Genomic DNA, 20,979 nt, shown 5'->3' on the forward strand with positions numbered 1-20,979 from the left:
CTGGGTGTGCAGGCTTTTATCTGAACCCAGCTCTAACACACTACATTGTAAAAAGTCAGCTGCTCAACATGACCTTGATAAGCTGACTCGGGTGTTTCAGTAGGGCTGGATGAAAACACCCAGTAGCTCTCCAGATGGAGGGTTAACCACATGTTTATATAGTAGCCCAACAGTGCAGTTATTCTACTTTGTGGGGGTTTAGTGCCTTGCTCAAGGGTACAATGGCATGGGATTATACCTGATTAGACCAGTAAGTGGTTCCTTGCATTGTACAACACAATTATCAGTCACCATGTTGGCTCATGGTGTTACAGACCATTTTATTTTTGGACAAGTGACTTGAGCTTCCAGACAAGTAAAAAAAAAATCCATCATACTTGTCAGAAGGAGGTACAGTTTATAAACCAGTTTTAATTGCTTCGCTTTCACATAGAGGATTCGGGCCCAGGCTCAATCCTTAAGCAAACACCCTAAATGGCAGAGGAATTCAAATCATAAACAGGACCTCTGATTTAGATCATGACTGAGTCGGTGATTCAGGGCTGCTGTTCAGAAAGAACTGATCTGAGAATAATATTAGAGTAGATCAATTAGAGATGTATTCGTCCTGAAGAAGCACTGTAGACGGCTCTGCAGAAGCACTTCTACAGATCATGGTGGTTTGGTTTTAGCGAATCTAGACTCAATTGAGAAAGCCCATTCAGATCTGGCCTCGTCATATGTAGCTCAGCTGTAATACGTCTTTATCTCCCATCACTCTAGGACTTGAAACCCAGCAACTTGGCTGTGAATGAGGACTGTGAGCTGAAGGTAAGGGAGTTTATTATAGGTCCGCTCATTCAAACTGGGTTCATCATAAATAGTCCAGACAAGAGTTTCAGTATGCCTGAGGGGAGTAACCAAGCACTATCTGATGTAACATTGGCGGTGACGTTTTCTGCAAGGAGAGAACAGTGTGTGCCTTCTGTGTAGTTTCCTCAGGGTAACCATCTTGCCAGGACCACATGGTTTTGTTTTGTCTGTCCTCCTCAGATCCTGGACTTTGGGCTGGCGCGGCACACTGACGACGAGATGACGGGTTACGTCGCCACACGCTGGTACCGGGCACCAGAGATCATGCTGAACTGGATGCACTACAACATGACAGGTACAGTCGGTAGAGCCTCTGAGTGGTTTAGACAGCCTGCATCTGCTCACTGCAGACACGTTTACCAGTTACACATTTAGGTTACACATTGTTGATGTACTTGTGATCCTGGGCCAACGATCCTACCATGTGGATGTCATAATAGCAGAACACTGTAAATGGACACACCGAACATCTTTCTCCTATATGTTATAGTAGACATTTGTTATTACTTTATCTGTTATATGGACATAATGATCACCTATATGTTACAGTGGATATTTGGTCTGTGGGATGCATCATGGCTGAACTCCTCACTGGCAGAACGCTGTTTCCCGGTACTGACCGTATCCTTTCATTGCCCTTACCTCAGTTACCCTACTATGGGTCTAATATGAGTGCCTATGCCGAAGCCCACTCCATTCGTGAGTATGCCTGGCCTACCCACTCAACCACTGTTTCTGTCATTGACACAGTGTTAGTGGTTGGTGGTGAGATTCCCACACAATAATATGTCCTTGCTGAATCACATCGGATAGGACCAGAGTACACACAGAATCATGCCACTGTGTTTGTTTGACATATGCATTTCGAACAGCTTTTTGCAGGTCCAGACAGTAGCAGAAGATTGCTGACAGTGCGTGTCCTAAACTGTGTTCTAAGCTAAAGCTCTTCTATGTTCCTAATTTGCTCTGCACAACTAATCCCTCTATGGTGCCTCAGGTGCTTCTTCTCCTTTCAGCTCTGTTCTGCCGCTCTCCCTGCAGCATGTATTGTAGAGGGTCTCCTAGTTCGTCAGTTTCTGTGGCCACACTCATTTCTACCTCTCTGAACTTGGTCTCTAAAACTCTGTTTTCTCTGGCGTCCACGCCTGCTTCCATTGTCTGTTAGATGCCAGCCACCTCCTCTTCTTTTACACAGTAACCCTAGAAAAGTCTGGCCTCGTGCACCTTGGAGCAAATGAGAAGTATTTTTAAACATCAACGTTCTAATAAATACGTTTCATATATGCTATCAGGAAAGTTATCCTTTGGTTCTACTTCAGACCGTCAATACGGTTGACAGTATGGATTATATCCCGCACGCTCCACGCAGGTCGAGTAATAATAACAGCACGGTCACGCCGGTGACGTGACGCCATGGGAGGACGGGCCCCAGAGGTTCATATTAAATCGTAGGTCAGACCACACACGGTCTATTATTATTTTCTCGCAAAGTTAGCTTTAGCGGTATTGCGCAAGTTGACTGAGCTGCTGTTCAGTTTTTTTGGATCTTCTTAGGTCCCGGTAGGGTAAGCTAAACTCGGTGTGACTTGTGTGTATTGTCAGTCTGTTACCAACAGAAATATGCGCCCTCTAAGGCTGTGTGACAGCTCTCGCCCACCTATCCCTTTTATCGGAGGATATCGTGCTTCCTTGTCTTGTACTGACTTAGCCCACCAGCTATTGTGTGTTGGCCATCATACTCCGGTGCTAACAGTGTCAAGATATCCTCAATTACCATGCTCGTTATCGAGGCCACCGGGCACTAGTCGTCCCTCGACTATTACATGGGTCATTTTCCCTAGATAACCGCGTCTCATAGCGGTTCAGCCCTGTGGTTGTAGCTCGGCTCACCAGAAATTATTTTGCGGTTGCTGTACAGCTCTCTACTAGTGATGCACCAATATGACATTTTTGACCGATTTTAAAAATTCTAGTACAGTTAAATAGTTAACACACACACATGGATGCAGCGGTCTAAGGCACTGCATCTCAGTGCAAGAGGCGTCACTACAGTACCTGGTTCGAATCCAGACTGTATCACATCTGGCCGTGATTGGAGTCCCATAGGGCGGCGCACAGTGGGCCCTGCCACGTCCAGGTTTGGCCGGTGTAGGCTGTCATTGTAAATAAGAATTTGTTCTTAACTGACTTGCCTATTTTAAATAAAGGTTACACACACTACACTGACCAAAAAGTTATTTTGTTGGTATTTGCGTATGTCCCCATTACCAGTAAAACATAATCAAAACCTATTTCTTTCACTTACTTGCTGTGCTGTTTCGTTCTTCATTTGTTCAGTCATTTCATTCTCAACCAGGATTTCATCATACATGTCAAGCAGTGAAGTTTCAGCTCTGTCTGTCCGTGGCCTCTCTTCCTCTGTGCGCACTGTCACTGTGTCCGTTTCCATCTTGTCCAGCTGTGTATGTAACATTTCACATAAACCCTGTTTCTTGTCTGCATCGAAGTAGCGGTTCTTGTACGTAGCATCTAGCATGGCGGCGACACAGTAAAGAGAGAGTGCCCCGAATCGCTTGTTCACATCCTGTCTCGGCTGTTTTGTTGAGCAGGTGTTTCAATGCCATGACAGAGGGTATCACATCTGCTGCAGGCACAGTTGATGAGCTTATTTCGATTCAGTTGTTTGAATGGAACTAGCTAGTGTGTTCAAGTTTCAAACATGTTCTCAAATTCCTTTGAAATGGAAGCCGCGGTATGAGAACCAGCACATTCCTGAGCATGCAATAAGACTTCCCTCAGTGCGAAATCCTCGTCGACCCACTCTGCTGTCAACTCCGCATGCTCATGGGGCTGACATCGCTGGTCCAAATGTCAGTTGTGAAGCTAATAGCAGTGACGCTATTACTGTGTAACTCCGGGAAGGGCAGCATCTGAAAAATAGCGCACTTGGTGGTGTGTACCAGTGCTCTACCCATCAGCGAAAGCCAACATCACCCACGACAGAGAACGGTTGATTGTCAAGGGCAATGAATTGGGGATAGTGAGACGCTAGCGTCTCAAGCGGCCAATAGCCTCGGGAAATGCAGAGCGCCAAATTCAAATAAAACGCTATAAAACTCAAACTTTCATTAAATCACACATGCAGGATACTCAATTAAAGCTACACTCGTTGTGAATCCAGCCAACATGTCAGATTTTTAAAATGCTTTTCGGCGAAAGCATGAGAAGCTATTATCTGATAGCATGCACCCACCTGAACCAGTTGTAACCAAAAGAACTAGCGTAGCAGGTGCTACACAGGTGCTACACAAAACACAAACATGTCCTAATACGATCAGACAATACAAGCCATTCATCTCCCAGGTAAGGTGAACGAGGTGGTGGATTCCTTGTCACGATAGAAACTGGCCCTGGGGGAATGGAGACTTCACTCACGAGTAGTGAAGATGATATGGCAGCGGGTTGGAACAGCACATGTGGACCTGTTGGCCTCAAACTTCCCACTGCTCCATCTACGAAGGAAGGCAAACGACCTAGGTGTGACCTTATGGCCCAATCCAGACTTTTTGCCTAAGGTTTTATCACCCCATATCAACCAAGCCATTGAGCTGGCGGCCTAGTGCCCCCCTCCTTTCCAGAATGCGAAGGAGGAGTGAGCAAATCTCCTGTGTCCAATCCGTTCCCTCCAACGCTATATGCAAGCCTCTGAGCACCACAGGAAGTCAGACCAGGACTGCGTTTCAAGCTCATAAAAGACACACCCTCCTCCACTTACCCTCGCCTTATGCCCTTGGAGGAATCCCCGTGGCCATCTTAGTCGTTGGTCCAAATGATTAGCCAAGCAAGGGAAGTTTGCAGCGTGAGACCCTCGGCCCTCGTTTTTTTGATATAGTTTGCAAGTGTACAATTGATTGTACATCCGCTAAGAAAAGTCAGCTAAACTTAAAACCAACATTTAATATGGAAAGTCAACAAACAAATGTAAATAAGAGAAATTGTGCTACTAATGTACATGACAGCTCAAACACGTATGATAAAAGTAATGATATCTTTTGGAAACGTTAACTTGCGCACACAGCTTTCCCTGACATCACGCTTATACATTGTCATTTTCCATTTACCTGATATAGTGGGATGGCTAACATGCGTTACTACCATACCCTGTTCAAAGGCACTTAAATATTTTGTCTTACCCATTCACCCTCTGAATGGCACACATACACAATCCATTTCTCAATTGTCTCAAGGCTTAAAAAATCTTATTTAACCTTTCTCCTCCCCTTTATCTACAATGATTCAAGTGGATTTAATAAGTGACCTCAATAAGGGATCATAGCTTTCACCTGGCTTCACCTGGTCAGTCGGTCATGGGAACGAGCAGGTGTCCTTAATGTTTTGTACACTCAGTGTAGTTTATACAAGTATGTTACATTTGATTTATTCAATGTCCCAGGGTGGTTTTTATGACTGTTCTTGGTTCCGGTGTGCCAGGCTAGCTCAATCAAGCACAGCTCAGTTATTTTTAAGACGACAAATACTGACCTGAAGACAGGTCAGTAGTTCTTGCCGGTTCCTCTCCCCTTCCAGCTCCTGTTGTTCCTTTACACGTGGTACCTGTTAGACATTGATCAGTTGAAGCTAATAATGCTGCTCGTCGGGATGCCAGAGCCTGAGCTCTTGCTGAAAATCTCTTCAGAGTCTGTGAGTTATACACACAGTTACTATACTGCAAGGTCATTTGTTGCTTAATTTACAAACATTTGATTATTTTTTTATTTTATGTATGAAGTGTGTTCTTATAAACTTCAACACCAACTACCATTTTTAAAGCATGTTATGTTTGTTCTCATCCTCTCAAATCTTTCTTTGTGAGATGGGGTCAAATGCAAGACCCGTTTTGGATTTGAATACTGATTCTTCACTTGCATAAATGAGCATACTATGTTCAAATTTCGCGTTTTACTGCTATGATTGATTAACTTGTCTTTTTCCTGACTAATTGAAAATATTCTCTTCTCTACCATAACCTGAAGCATGTTACCAATCTGCCTTACACACGCCTATACAATCTTACCCTCTTTTTTTGATTTTCTTACCTTCCCCTCCAAAGATGGGACCTTATTGCAGAGCCTCTTAGGAGTTGAGCCATACCATATAACTCCTATAGGAAACTGTGTTAGACCGCTGAGCTAAAGCCTAGGCCAGAGAGCCAGGCCTTAGCTCAGGGAGCAAACGCAAGTCTTCAGGTCTTCTATTGACTGGGAGACTGTTGGCCCGCTGAGCTAAAGCCTAGGCCAGAGAGCCAGACATTAGCTTGGGGAGCAAACGCAAGTCTTCAGGTCTCCTATTGACTGGGAGACTTAGCCCCCTGAGCTAAAGACTAGGCTATGCATTAGCTTGTGGTGCTAACGTGAGTCTTCAGGTCTCCCACTGACCAGCTGCTTGTTAATGTCTCTGCTATACTGCTGTCTGTACTGATACCCTTGACCCATACCTGATAGATATAAACCAGCTTCAGCAGATAATGCGTCTGACAGGAACGCCCCCAGCCTCTCTAATAAGCAGGATGCCCAGCCACGAGGTGAGCAGGACCAAATTATTCAATACATTCTCTATGGGGCCAACCCAGGATTCAAACCTGGGTCCTCGAACCTGCACGCCACAAGACTGTTAGCTCCGGGATTGGGGTAAATTCAAAGGCATTTCAGGAAGTAAACTGAAAATTGCAATATGAGTTGACCGAATTGACCCCAACCCTGATTAGACCAAACCACCTCCCTTACATCTTGCCGAGAGCAGAGCCACACGCCCAGGGCCACAATATTATAACCTCCTAAGAGGATATTTGCCTCCACAGGAAGTAGACAAACATACAATACATGTTGCATTTGATAATTTGGAGTCATATCTTTTTTTTTTTTTTTTTAGAGTTGAAGTTTTCTATTTTCTACTACCCACACACCTTTACTATAACCACTGAGTGGTTGCTGCACGTGAATGAAAGTCCAGCAGCAACTACTCTCTTGCCTCGTAATGTTTGGTTTGCCAAAAGAGTGTTATAAAGCATAAATATACCTAACATTGCATACTAACAAACATTTTGCCTGATCCAGAATTGGTTTGAATTGAAACACTCAACTGACTAGTGGTAAGGGAAGAAGGTCCTGAAAATAGCAGAATTGCAGTTGCTACATTACATAAAGCTACATAAGTACTGCAACCAAATAAATAAACACTACTCGGTTATAAAACTCTTTCTTCTCCTACTGCTTTCTTTCAAATCTGCAATTAAACCCTTGTTGCTTATAATTCATCCACACTTGCCAATGTTGTCATGATCAAGTGACAGGACCAACATGGTTCTGAATAAATCTACTCACATTTCTTCTGATGAGGGCCTCTCTAATCCTTGTTCTCGTCCCAAATAGCACCCTATTCCCAGTGAATAGGGTGCTATTTGGGACATGCCTGATATGGTACCAACTAGTGCTAATTATAATTATATTCATTATTACTTTCTGAATACAAAATGAGTGGCCACTTTCCCAAACCAAGATTAAGACAACTTGATCATGATTTTTTTGCCCAGAATAAGTAGCATTAATCTGAGTTGGGAAACAGGTCCTATTAACCAAAAATAAAGGTGGGCATCTTGTGGCTCCCTATTCCCTACATAGTGCACTACTTTTGACCAGAGCCCCATGGGACCTGGTCAAAAGTAGTGGATTATATAGGTAATGGGGTGCCATTTGGGGTGAAGCTGTGCTTGTGTTTAATCACCCTTAGTGGAGTTGTCAACAACCAGATGCATCCAGTTTTAAGCGATCTTTAACCTAGCTTCCTTTTCTGCTGAGAACTGGATGTGGGAACTATGCTCAGGTGTTTATTTTACTGTTGGTACGCTAGGTTAGGGTTCTATTGACCTCTTCCTTCCGATCTCTTCACACCCGTTGGTTGACAGGCGAGGAACTACATCAACTCCTTGCCACAGATGCCCAAGAGGAATTTTTCTGACGTGTTCATCGGTGCCAACCCACAAGGTAATGTTGGAATCATGATCCTACACTCAAAACACTTGGTCACATATAAGTTAGACCTGAAGATGTAATCAATTTGTGATGATAATGAAAGAAAGGAGTCACCACCTGATGACCTCTTGTGGCCATATTCAAAAAGCATCTTACAATCTTTATTCAGTATGATCGAAAAGGCAAAACTGGTCCTGTAACAGCACTCCTTCACTGAGACTTTGAATATAACAGCATTCCTACACTTCCACTAGTCTGGCTGACATCCAGCTCTTAGAGTCTTCCTGACCTGAGACGCTGCTTTGATGTGTCAGCTTGAAACGTTGATAATGAAGGGGCTGTACCTTCAGACTTCAAGGCGGCACTCTATTACGCTGGTTGGATATCACTGCTTTGAATTAAACAAATCATAATCTTATTGTTTTACATAGGACTGCACAAGCCCTTCCGCGTCCAGTCGGCCCTTCCGGGATAAGCAAACACACAGCTAGCTAACGCAAAGCTTCGAAGTAGGAAAACATTTTCAAAATGTTATAACAACCCTTCTACACTAAAACAAATGACATTAGAGAACTGCAACCTGGAGTTTTGGCTCAGGTACAGCAAACTAGCTCAAATTATATTGCGATATTGTTAAAACGGTACTATATACTATATATAGTCAAAAGTATTATCCCTATATGTAACTAGTGATGGGGGGGAAAATTATCACTATTAGCTAGTATCGCTAACATTAGCTAGCTTGCTATCAACACGAATTCAGTTAGCTAATCAAATGTATGTTTTAATGATACATAAACTAGTTATCTATTTATAGGCTTTACATTACCGTACCCCACTGAAGTTATTCATTTTTCTTCTTGGATGTCCTCTGTTGACATACTAGGGCAATGATGTGAATCACCCATGTATTCTTGGGTGTAACGGTTCACCAAACCCACATTTCGGTACATATTGTGTTTTTGGTTTAAAGCAATGTTTAGCATTCACAATGTTCCTCGCATTTTCTGTTGTGCCAGGATTGTTATCTTGGGCCTCTCAAGTTTCCACTCTGATGCATTTATAACCATGTGTGAGTTGGGAATTTACCAGCAAATACCAGTTGGATCAATTCATGTAATTTGCATGGATTGCATTTTCGAAATTATGTTTTGTTGCATTTAACTGCAGAAAATGCTGTTAAAGGTAATTTCCTTAGTGACAACGGAGGCATGTGGGAGCAATTTCCTCAGGATGATATACGAGTTGCCCGCTAGTAATTACTAGTTGGAGGGCCATTCTAGTGGATTCTTCCTTCAATGCCAGATGGGCACTTGTGACTCATAAAGGGGGTGTGTCTGTAGCATGGTACTTCTCCCACTCTGGTGTGATGTGATGGGCTGTCGCTGTCACATAAGCGCAATACAGGGTGCATTTTTTTTTGGGCCTGGTCAGAATCAGCTGCTTGAATGCAGTGGGGAGAAAGTTAATTTGCTTTTCTGTCTTGCTCCGGTATGCGGGGTGATGTCGGCGTAAATGTGTCAACATATGTGTGTTGGCAGCTGCATAAGCTATTCTCGTTGACTGTGGTGACATACTGGTAACATTTAATCCTTAAACACTCTGTCCATTGCCGTTGTAATCTACTGGGAAACCAGAATGTTCCCAAACTGGAGATTTTAAACAATGATGGAGGATCGACGAGTTGTGTGTTCCGAGATGCTGTTCTGGGCACCACTGTTGTACTGCGCTGTTATTTTCCTATTTGTGGCCCGCCTGTTAGCTTGCATGATTCTTGCCATTCTCCTTGAATTGTTTTTGCACACTAGACTTCTGCTGAGTGGACACTGTCGTGTGTGAAAAGTCTTCATCGATCTACACACAATACCCCAATAATGACAAAGCGAAAACAAGTTTAGAGATTTTTGCAAATGTATAAAAAATTAAGAGCTGAAATATCACATTTACATAAGTATTCAGACCCTCTACTCAGTACTTTGTCGAAGCACCTTTGGCAACTATTACAGCCTTGAGTCTTCTTCGGTATGACGCTACAATCTTGGCACACCTGTATTTGGGAGTTTCTCCCATTCTTTGCAGATCCTCTCAAGCTCTGTCAGGTTGGATGTGGAGCGTTACTGCACAGCTATTTTCAGGTCTCTCCAGAGATGTTCGATCGATCGGGTTCAAGTCCAGGCTCTGGCTGGGCCACTCAAGGACATTCAGAGACTTGTTCCTAAGCCACTCCTGCGTTGTCTTGGCTGTGTGCTTAATGTCGTTGTCCTGTTGGAAGGGGACTCTTTGCCCTAGTCTGAGGTCCTGAGCGTTATGGAGCAGCAGGTTTTCATCAAGGATCTCTCTGTATTTTGCTCTGTTACTCTTTCCCTCGATCCTGACAAGTCTCCCTGCCTCTGAAAAACATCCCCACAGCATGCTTCACCGTTGGGATGGTGCCACATTTCCTCCAGATGTGACGCTTGACATTCAGGCCAAAGAGTTCGATCTTGGTTTCATCAGACCAGAGAATAAGAATATTGTTTCTCATGGTTTGAGTGTCTGTGCCTTTTGGGGAAAACTCCGGAGCTCTGTCGGTGACCATCAGGTTCTTGGTCACCTCCCTGACCAAGTCCATTCTCTCCCAATTGTTCAGTGTGGCCCGGCGGCCAGCTTTAGGACGAGTCTCGGCGGTTCCAAACTACTTCCATTTAAGAATGATGGAGGCCACTGTGTTCTTGGTGACCTTCAATGCTGCAGAAATGTTTTGGTACCCTTCCTCAGATCTGTGCCTCGACACAATCCTGTTTGGTAGATCTACGGACAATTCCTTCCACCTCATGGCTTAGTTTTTGCTCTGACATGCACTGTCAACTGTGGGACCTTATATAGACAGGGTGTGCCTTTCCAAATTATGTCCAATCAATTGAATTTACCAGAGGTGGACTCCAATCAAATTGTAGAAACATCTCAAGGACGTTAAAAGGAAACAGGATGCAGCTCAATTTTTGAGTCTCATGGAAAAGGGTCTATATACTTATAAGGCATTTATTTTTGTAAACCTATTCGCTTTGTTATTATGGGGTATGGTGTAGATGGATGAGGAAAACATTAATTTGATCAATTTTAGAATAAGGTTATAACGTAACAATGTGGGAAAAGTCAAGTGGTCTGAATACTTTCCGAATGTACTGTACATACACTATATACAATCTAACATTTCACAACAATACACACATCTAAAAGTTTAAAAAATGGAATTAAGAAATACATAAATATTAGGATGAGCGATGTCTGAATGGCATTGACTAAAATACACTGTTGTCGTGACCCTACTTTCATTAATCTGATGACTGTTTGTCTAATCAACTAAATTTGTTTAATTGTTACCTGATTTTAAGTTTTTCGAGAGGGAAAAGGAGACCCCTATCGTTGATACATTTTTAAACTGTTCTCACAGTAATCATATACTTTGCACAAGAACCGCCCCCGTTTAAAGTAAAATCATGAAAGTATTTACTTGTGAATGCCTTCGTTCACCGTTTTATTTCCGTCGGATCCAGCCCTCCTTAGGAAGGGTGATGGGTTGGCCTTTCAGCGGCACGCTTGTAAGGCTCCCGATTGTCCAAAAGGAGTCCTGTTCTCCCCCCTTCCCGTCTGTTGTTCACTCTGGAAGATGCTCCTTGGAAGATAGGCTAGCCAGCCGTGTCGATGGTTACCACTGGGTGATGAGAGTAACGTACTACAGTGATTTGAGAAGAGTAGTACAGAGCACCCACTTATATATTTGCTTTTCTAGATACTTAGGACAGCTAATCAGCTGTACCAGTAATTGACTGAGAGGTGAGCTTCTCGTCTCTTCCTCGTGTTGATATTCATATTTCAGACCATTTTAGACATGGGCTGCAGCTCCCTGTCTTTCCTGGTCTGGGAGGTGAGTTTATTTTCTTCACCTCGTGTTGAGGTTCAAAGTTCCAACCATTTCAAACGTGTAGGTACTGCTTCACGTTTTTCTGGTCTCATGTTAATTTCTTTACCAATACTTTTATGCACTCTGAGAGACAAGGACGGTTCCATCAGGCTTACCTCGGTGTGGCTCCCTACTGAGTTTATAAGAGACAAATTATTTTATGGCTCCTAAAAATAGTTTTTCATATTTCATATACAATGTTAAGGACGGCGACTTCGTACATGTAGTGTAAACTTTTCAATTTACATTATTTCCTTTTTAACCTTTTTAATGATATCACAAAATTACCACCTATATGACATTAGTTTTCAATAGATCATCTCTGGCCATTCCCCACGTTCTTATGTTAGAAATATGGCTCCTAGTAAAGTAGCCAGCCGACATGGGCTACAAGGGATGCCTTCGCAACATGGGTTATGTTTTAACTCTGTCACTCAAATAATGTGGCCCGATGCCACTTTTGAACATCATGTGCTCATATATAGTAATCTCATCTTCTTTCACCAAGGAACACACTTCTCTAAGCTTGCTGAAACTCGCCTGAAAGGTTTTCATTTTGAGCCCTAACCTCTACAGAAAGATGTTAGCGCTGACTGTTGTAAAAGGCTATAAATTCTTAATTCCCATTCAGAATAAATGTATAATTGTTAACAATATAAAGATTTTGAAGCACATTTGATTACTATGCTAGTTCTTGTATAAGAAAATGTTGAGGTTCCCATAGTTTAATCCAATAAAAGTACTTTTTGTAGTGTCTCTTTGGCAGTTATGCTTCCTGTCACCCAGTCATTCATGATGCTGTTCCATCACTTTATTTAGAATATTCGATATCTTATAGGCCTATTATGCGAACAGTTCATGCAAGCAAACACTTCTTATTCATTACATTTGTTCAAATACAAAACGTTCATTCACTGGTGCATCATTATGATTTTACATTCCGACATTACATGTATTCATCTCAGTGCCATTCTATACCGTATAAGTACAGTTCTTGGTCTTCTACATACCATATGTAGGTCATATGGACTTCATCCACAACAATTCCAACGGTTTTGGAGTTCTATAGGACTGAGGCCAAAATATCTCTCCCCGTCTTCCCCAACCAGCTCTCGGGACTTTCGAAAGACAAGGTCGCATGCACCATTCCATATCACATTCTTGTCTTCCTCCACAACCAATGCTCTGAGACCCAGGGCTTCTGCCTCGTGGATTTGGTCCTCCATCCACCACAGCCTTTAGCGGGGAAACGACTGTCAGAATTGGACACTGTTTTCCTAGGTTCTTGAAGACTAGAACTAGCTAGCTAGTGCTGGTAAATGAGGCTTTCCCCCTTGGCAAGACTGCCAATACACCCTCCCTTTGCACAAATGCAAACATTTTAAAGTTGCTCCTATTAAATCACTAAATTGGCTGTTACTGTGGCAGTGCCGTCTCTTATCTCCCTGTAAGAAGGTGCCATCAGAGTTTTTAGTTAGCTACCTAACTTTAGCTTGGCTTGTTTACCTTTAGTGGGGGCGTTGCAAATTGACGAGGAAGCGTGGGGGACGTTGCGCATGCATAGAGAACCAATCAAAAAGTTACTTGGTAGTGAGTGGAAACGCCAACCCGGATGCTTCACATTTATACATCCGTTGAAATATCGGGCTCGTTGTTCTATCGGTGTCCTTATGCTCTCCATTCATGGTCTGTCTGTAAAAAAACACCTTTCCAGCAGAGGGCAGGCCATGCCTGTCACTGATCCTAATCTGAACTGACCATATTGATGTTGTTCTTCTGCCTGTAGCTGTGGACCTGCTGGAGAAGATGTTGGTTCTGGACACAGATAAGAGGATAACGGCTGCCGAGGCTCTGGCCCACCCCTACTTCTCCCAGTACCACGACCCCGATGACGAGCCTGAGGCTGACCCCTACGACCAGAGCTTTGAGAGCCGTGAGCTGGAGATCGAGGAATGGAAACGTATGTAGAATTAAATGTACAGGAATCATTATGAGATTATTAACGAGGTCATACATGCTCAGCAAGTGCATTGCAAAGGCATCACAATGCATTCATTATACCTGAATGCTTTCAAGGATAATTGAGCTTTTTTTAGGACCATCTGTTTTATGTAAATGGAATGTTATAGAAGGGTACAGACATCATTTTTTGCGATTTCACTTGTTTTTGAGAAAAGTACCCCAACCATCGACTCATTTCTTTGTTGTGCGGTATGGGGCTCTAAAAAAAACATGAACAAAGGCTCCAAAAACACCCAAGTACCTCCTTTTAGAAACAAAGGCTCTCAGTATAATGATGCAGATCTTAAGATGTTGATAACATGAAATTGTCGTTCTGAACTTTATCCACCACATTGTTTCATTTTGTTGTGGAATAAGTTCGGAATGACACAATTTCATATGTACAACATATTAAGATCTGCATCACTATACAGAGTGTTTCTGTTTCTAAAAGGATGTATTTGGGTGTTTTTGGAGCATTTGTTCATGTTTTTTTCAGAGCTTACTTACTGCCTGACGAGGAAATGAATCACTGTTGCAGTAAGTTTCTCAACAAGTTAAATCTCAAAAAAGGTGTCGAGACCCTTCTATAACATTCTATTTACATAAATTTTTGTTTAGGTTTGGTTGTAAAAAAGCGAACTTCTCCTTTTTAAGAACACTGTTACAAAATGTTTTGTCCATCTTGCAAAATGTATTTTTATCTGCTCTGTTCCCAACACCACAGACGGAACAGAAACACCCACAACACACATTTATCTCTCTTCTCTCTCGTCTCCTCACAGGGTTGACCTATGAGGCCGTGTGCGATTTTGAGCCACCTATCTTTGATGGAGACAACATGGAATCGTGATTGGAAGATGTGATTTCTACAAGCCCCTCCCCCTCAGCCCCTACAACTTTATATCACTTTGAGGTTCCCGCTTATCATACGACCTTTGGGAAAACAATATCATCCGAGTGCCTACAAACATTTGTCTTTTGTTATATTTTTTAAGCTGGCGCTCTCTCTCCCCCCAATCTGACTTGTAAATGTGTTGCAAGGGAAAAATAACTCAAATGGCCTGGTCCCAGATCTGTGTTGTGGCATGACACGGCCATGGGAGTTGGCTATTCAGCACAAACAGATCTTGGAACATGCAAAAACTAAAATGTAGGAAAGGAGATTTTCAAGGACTGAATATCTGTATTTACTACAATTGTATTTTCAAGGCAGAAACAGAGGCAAGCAACAACCAACCACTAATACCATTATTTGTCCATTGCTGGAAAATGTCATGCTTCTGTTATTATTCTGTCTATATGTATGTTTTAATTGGCACCCTATTTACTATATATAGGAAATAGGGTGCCATTTGGGATGAAACCTATATTTCAACTACACGGATCAAAAATATAAATGCAACATACAACAATTTTAAAGATTTTACTGAGTTACAGTTCATATAAGGAAATCAGTCAATTGAAATTAATTCGTTAGGCCCTTATCTATGGATTTTGCATGACTGGGAATACAGATATGCATCTTACTTTTTTATATATAGTGTATGCGGACACACCCGTTGCTGACGGGTGTATAAAATCAAGCACACAGCCATGCAATCTCCATAGACAAACATTGGCAGTAGAATGGCTTTAGTGAAGGGCTCAGTGACTTTCAACGTGGCATTGTCATAGGACGGTGCCACCTTTGCAACAAGTCAGTTAGTAAAAGTTCTGCCCTACTAGAGCATCCCCGGTACAACTGAAGGGGCTGTTATTGTGAAGTGGAAACGTCTAGGAGCAACAACGGCTCAGCCGCGAAGTGGTAGGCCACACAAGCTCACAGAATGGGAGTGCTGTAGTGCGTAAAAAACTTCTGTCCTTGGTTGCAGGACAGACGAGTTCCAAACTGAGTTTGGAAGCAACGTCAGCACAAGAACTGTTCTTCAGGAGCTTCATGAAATGGGTTTCCAAGGCCGAGCAGCCACACACAACCCAAAGATCACCATGAGCAATGCCAAGCATCGGCTGGAGTGGTGTAAGCTCGCTACCATTGGACTCTGGAGCAGTGGAAACGCATTCTCTGGAGTGATGAATCACGCTTCACCTGGCAGTCTGACGAACAAATCTGGGTTTGGCGAATGCCAGGATGACGCTAGCTGCCCCAATGCATAGTGCCAACTATAAAGTTTGGTGGAGGAGGAATAATGGTCGAGGGTTGTTTTTCATGGTTCGGGCTTGGGCCCCTTAGTTCCAGTGAAGTGAAATATAGCATACAATGACATTCTAGACGATTCTGTTCTTCCAACTTTGTGGCAACAGTTCGGGGAAGTCCTTTCCTGTTTCAGCGTGACAATGCCCCCGTGCACAAAGCAAGGTCCATACAGAAATGGTTTGTTGAACGTTGTGGAAGAGCTTGACTGGCCTGCACAGAGCCCTGATTTCAACCCGACCGACCACCTTTGGGATTAATTGGAACACCAACTACGAACCAGGCCTAATCGCCCACATAAGTGCCCGACCTTACTAATGCTCTTGTGGCTGAAGGGAAGCATATCCCTGCAGAAATGCTCCAACATCTAGTGGAAAGCCTACCCAGAAGAGTGAAGGCTGTTACAGCAGCAAAGGGGGGACCAACTCCATATTAATGCCCATGGTTTTAGAATGATATTGTGTCCACATTTGCCACATTCTTTTGGTAATGTAGTGTAGGGGCGTGGATCAGAACCAGTCAGTATCCGGTGTGACCTCCATTTGCCTGCAGTGCGAACACATCTCCTTCGCATAGAATTGATCACGTTCTTAATTTTGGCCTGTGAAATATTGTCTCACTCAATGGTTGTGCTTGATATTGGCGGGAACATTTTCAGCCTCCAGGAATTGTGTACAGATCCTTGTGGCATGGGGCCGTGCATTATGCTGAAACAAGAGGTGATGGCGGCAGATGAATGGCATGACAATGGGCCTCAGGATCTCGTCATGGTATCTCTGCATTCCAATTGCCATTGATAAAATGCTGTTGGGTTTGTTGTCCGTGGTTTATGCCGGCCCATACCATAACCCCACCGGCACCATGGGACACTTATTCACAACGTTGACATCAGCAAACCGCTCTCCCACACTATGCCATACACGTCGTCTGCGGGTTGTGAGGTGTGTTGGACGCACTGCCAAATTCTCTAAAACGAAGGAGTGGCTTATGGTAGAGAAATTCTGGCAACAGCTCTGGTGGACATTCCTGCAGTCATCATGCCAATTGCACACTCCCTCAACTTGAGACATCTGTGGCATTGTGTTGTGACAAAGCGGCATATTTGAGAGAGTGGCCTTTTGTCTCCAGCACCTGTGTAATGATCATGCGGTTTAGTCAACTTCTCTATATGCCACACCTGTCAGGTGGATGAATTATCTTGGCAAAGGAGAAATGCTCACTACCAGGGATATAAACAAATTTGTTCACACGATTTGAGAGAAATATACCTTTTGTGCGTATGGAACATTTGGGGGGGGATCTTTTTCAGCTCATGAAACATGGACCAACACTTTTTACATGTTGCATTCATATTTTAGTTCAGTGTAGTTTTTTTATATTCCTCCTTCAGAAGTTTTTGATATTATTTTGAGACTTCTATGGCTTATCACTGTGACATTCAAAAGAAATGAGATGCTGAATTAAACGTCCGGAAAAATATAGCTGTGTACTATATGATTGAATCATTTTAATAGTGTATATCAATTGAAATGTGGAATACAGACTGTCAGTCCCGCAATGCCAATCGCAGCATTAGTGTCACAGATTTACAGGCGCTTCAGAAATCCGCTTTACTCTATCAGACAGGCTGGGTCTCAAATGGCACTTTAATACCTATATAGTGTAGGACATTTAGTTTTATTTAACCAGGTATGTTGACTGAACACATTCTCATTTACAGCAACGACCTGGGGAAACGTTTCAATGGGATGAATGAGCCAATTGGAAACTGGAAATAGTTGGTGACCATGATGGTCAGAGTGCCAGATTGGGAATTTAGCCAGGACACCGGGGTTAACACTCTTACCATCAGTGCCATTGGATCTTTAGTGTCCACAGAGTCAGGACACCTGTTCAACATCAGTTCCAAAAGATGACACCGTACTCAGGGTAATGTCACCTAGTCACACACTTTTTAGACCAAAGGAAAGAGTGCCTCCTCCTGGCCCTCCAACACCACTTGGTCTTCCATTCAGGGACCGATCAGGACCAAACCTGCTTAGCTCTAGGGTCAATCCAGCAGTGGGATGCAGGGTGTTATGTTGCAGGGCACATAAGGTTTTGGTCAAAAGTAGTGCACTATATAGTGAACAGGGTGCCATTTGAGACCCAGCTAGGGATTTCTTCTTTTATTCAACATTGTTATGAGCTTTAGGAAATGTTTTAGCTGTGAAGAAAAATGGCTTTAGATCTACCACATTGCAGATGAATCTCCATCCCCCACGCCCTATAGTCTTACAACTCTTCAGTTAGTGCGACATTTGGTTAAATGCCAGCAGCCAGACCACGATGTTTAGTACCATTTTTAGTGCTCAAACCCTAAAATCATTATTCAGTTAATTTAATACCCAAATAATTTAATTCTATCATTCAAATTTTTGAATTTTAAAGTGGCTTCCTCATGTCCTTTCTGCACTCAGGTGAAGGAGCTACGTAGATTAAAGCGAAAGCCTGGTATGGGTCAACCATATTGCTTTCTGCTGTTCTCAAAACAACAGTACAGACAGATGAGGGAAGTTACTGTTGGTCATTGATGTAGCCCCAGTCTGCCTAAATAAAATGGCCCTGGAAATCTAGCCTGTTGAACCAGATTGATTGCTGGACTCTTGAACACAGAATTCAATCTGGTTTAACCAGGCTAAGGATTCTGAATACCACTTTAAATATTTACACTTTGAAACCAGATGGAGTTCCTTTGAGCCACTGTAGGTAATTGAATGTGCCAAATAATGTGGCATTAATTAAACCAGGAAAAGGTGTTTGTGGGTACAAAATCTATGTACATATCTGTTCTATTTTAATTTTTAATCTTCATTACTTATTTTCTGTGGTTTGTTAGTGAATTCAATTCAACCAATCTTCATTATCAGCATGTTCATCATTTTACATGAGTGATTTTTGAATAGGTGTGTGTTTACAGGAGTTTGAAGTGTCATGCTTAAAGCCACAAAAGAGAAATATGAAATTAATGTCAAAAATAAATGAGGGAATTTCTTAGATATATTTATACTTTGTTGGTGTGGTATTTATAAACTGGAGAGGGATACTGTTGTTTATTTCAGCCAAGCCCCATAGAATACGTATCTAACAGTCTTAACAGCAAAGCAACTATTAGAATCATTAATGCCTTTGTTAATAAAGACAGTATTTTTCAGAGCGCAAGACTCCGTTTTTTTTCTTTGTTTCCTCAAGTCTATATAGTACATAGCATCTCCCGGTGACCTGGCCAAACGTCTAATATTGCAGTGGATGTATCTGGTGTGATCTGGCTGGTATCACAGCTTAGTTAACCACACTGAGCATCATCAAATAACAGCCTTTAATAGTCCACAAGGGGTCACACTTCACAAAGGATAGGGTCTTTACAAAGATTTTAAAATAATGGTTTTGAAAGACCAGTTCTTATTGGCTTTTGGCTGATTTGTTTTATGATGTGTGACACATTAAGGATTATATTTACAGGCATATGCCATAAAGATGGCACAGTATGGGATGGCTTCTGTTTTATGGGCGCTCTTAATTAACTATGCGATTATGTTCGTTTTTCAGCATTTTTTTTGTCACTTATTTTGTATAGAATGTTGCTGCTACTGTCTCCTATGACCGAAAAAAGCTTCTGGAAATCAGAACAGTGATTTCTCACCTTGAACTGGATGAAGAATGTCTCTTTAATGAGTCGTGCGAGAGGAATTTACTCCAGACACCCGAATAGACCCTCATCCCTGTCATTCACAGGAGAAAAAGAACGACTGCGCAATCTCGCTCTCCGCAGCCGACGTAAGACCTTTTAAACAGGTCAACATTCACAAGGCCGCAGGGCGGGAAGGATTACCAGAACGTGCACTCTGAGCATGCGCTGACCAACTGTCAAGTGTCTTCACTGATATTTTCAACCTCTCCCTGTCTGAGTCTGTAATACCAACATGTTTCAAGCAGACCACCATAGTCCCTGTACCCAAGAACACTAAGGTAACCTGCCTAAATGACTACCGACCCGTAGCACTTACGTCTGTAGCCATGAAGTGCTTTCAAAGGCTGGTCATGGCTCACATCAACACGATTATCCCAAAAACCCTAGACCCACTCCAATTTGCATACCGCCCCAACAGATTCATAGATGATGCAATCTCTATTGCACACCACACTGCCCTTTCACACCTGGACAAAAGAAACATTTATGTGAGAATGCTATTAATTGACTACTGCTCAGTGTTCAACACCATAGTGCCCTCAAAAGCTCATCACATTGACCCTGTACTGGTATACCCTGTATATAGCCTTGCTATTGTTATTTTACTGCTGCTCTTTAATTATTTGTTACTTTTATATGGGTCTTCCAAATGGACAGTGACCCCAAGCATACTTCCAAAGTTGTGGCGAAATTGCTTAAGGACAACAAAGAGTGGCCATTGGAGTGGCCATCACAAACCCTGACCCCAATCCTATAGAAAATGTGTATGCAGAACTGAAAAAGCCTGTGTGAGCAAGGAGGCCTACGAACCTGACTCAGTTACACCAGCTCTGTCAGGAGGAACTTATTGTGGGAAGCTTGTGGAAGGCTACCTGAAATGTTTGACCCATGTTAAACAATTTGAAGGCAATGCTACCAAATGCTAATTGAGTGCATGTGAACTTCTGACCCTCTGGGAATGTGATGAAAGAAATAAAAGCTGAAATAAATCATTCTCTCTACTATTATTCTGACCTTTCACATTCTTAAAATAACGTGGTGACCCTAACTGACCTAAGACATGGCATTTTTACTGTTATTAAATGTTAGGAATTGTGAAAAACTGAGTTTAAATACAATTGGCCAAGGTGTATGTAAACTTCTGACTTCAACTGTACCTACCTCATCCCCATATTTTTTTTCTGCTCTTTTGCACACCAGTATTTCTACTTGCACATCCCCATCTGTGCAT

The 20,979-nt window shown here is 42.6% G+C and overlaps 1 protein-coding gene across 2 annotated transcripts in view; it reads left to right on the forward strand.

The window, feature by feature from the left end:
• The window catches only part of LOC118360165 (mitogen-activated protein kinase 14A), a 34,126-nt gene extending 14,912 nt beyond the window's left edge, over positions 1 to 19,214 (forward strand). Inside the window, exons 6-12 of one of the 2 annotated variants that reach the window (XM_035739387.2) lie at positions 763 to 810; positions 1,033 to 1,147; positions 1,402 to 1,473; positions 5,474 to 5,553; positions 7,814 to 7,892; positions 13,610 to 13,783; positions 14,610 to 19,214. In XM_035739387.2, coding sequence (XP_035595280.1) covers positions 763 to 810; positions 1,033 to 1,147; positions 1,402 to 1,473; positions 5,474 to 5,553; positions 7,814 to 7,892; positions 13,610 to 13,783; positions 14,610 to 14,677 — 636 coding nt within the window. In that variant the 3' untranslated portion in view covers positions 14,678 to 19,214. Of the gene's footprint in view, positions 1 to 762; positions 811 to 1,032; positions 1,148 to 1,401; positions 1,474 to 5,473; positions 5,554 to 6,353; positions 6,434 to 7,813; positions 7,893 to 13,609; positions 13,784 to 14,609 lie in introns of both variants that reach the window. The other variant, XM_035739386.2, reaches the window with a different exon arrangement.
• The last annotated feature ends 1,765 nt before the right edge of the window (positions 19,215 to 20,979 follow it).

This window comes from Oncorhynchus keta, chromosome 27 (assembly GCF_023373465.1).
Source record: "Oncorhynchus keta strain PuntledgeMale-10-30-2019 chromosome 27, Oket_V2, whole genome shotgun sequence".
Taxonomy (NCBI): domain Eukaryota; kingdom Metazoa; phylum Chordata; class Actinopteri; order Salmoniformes; family Salmonidae; genus Oncorhynchus; species Oncorhynchus keta.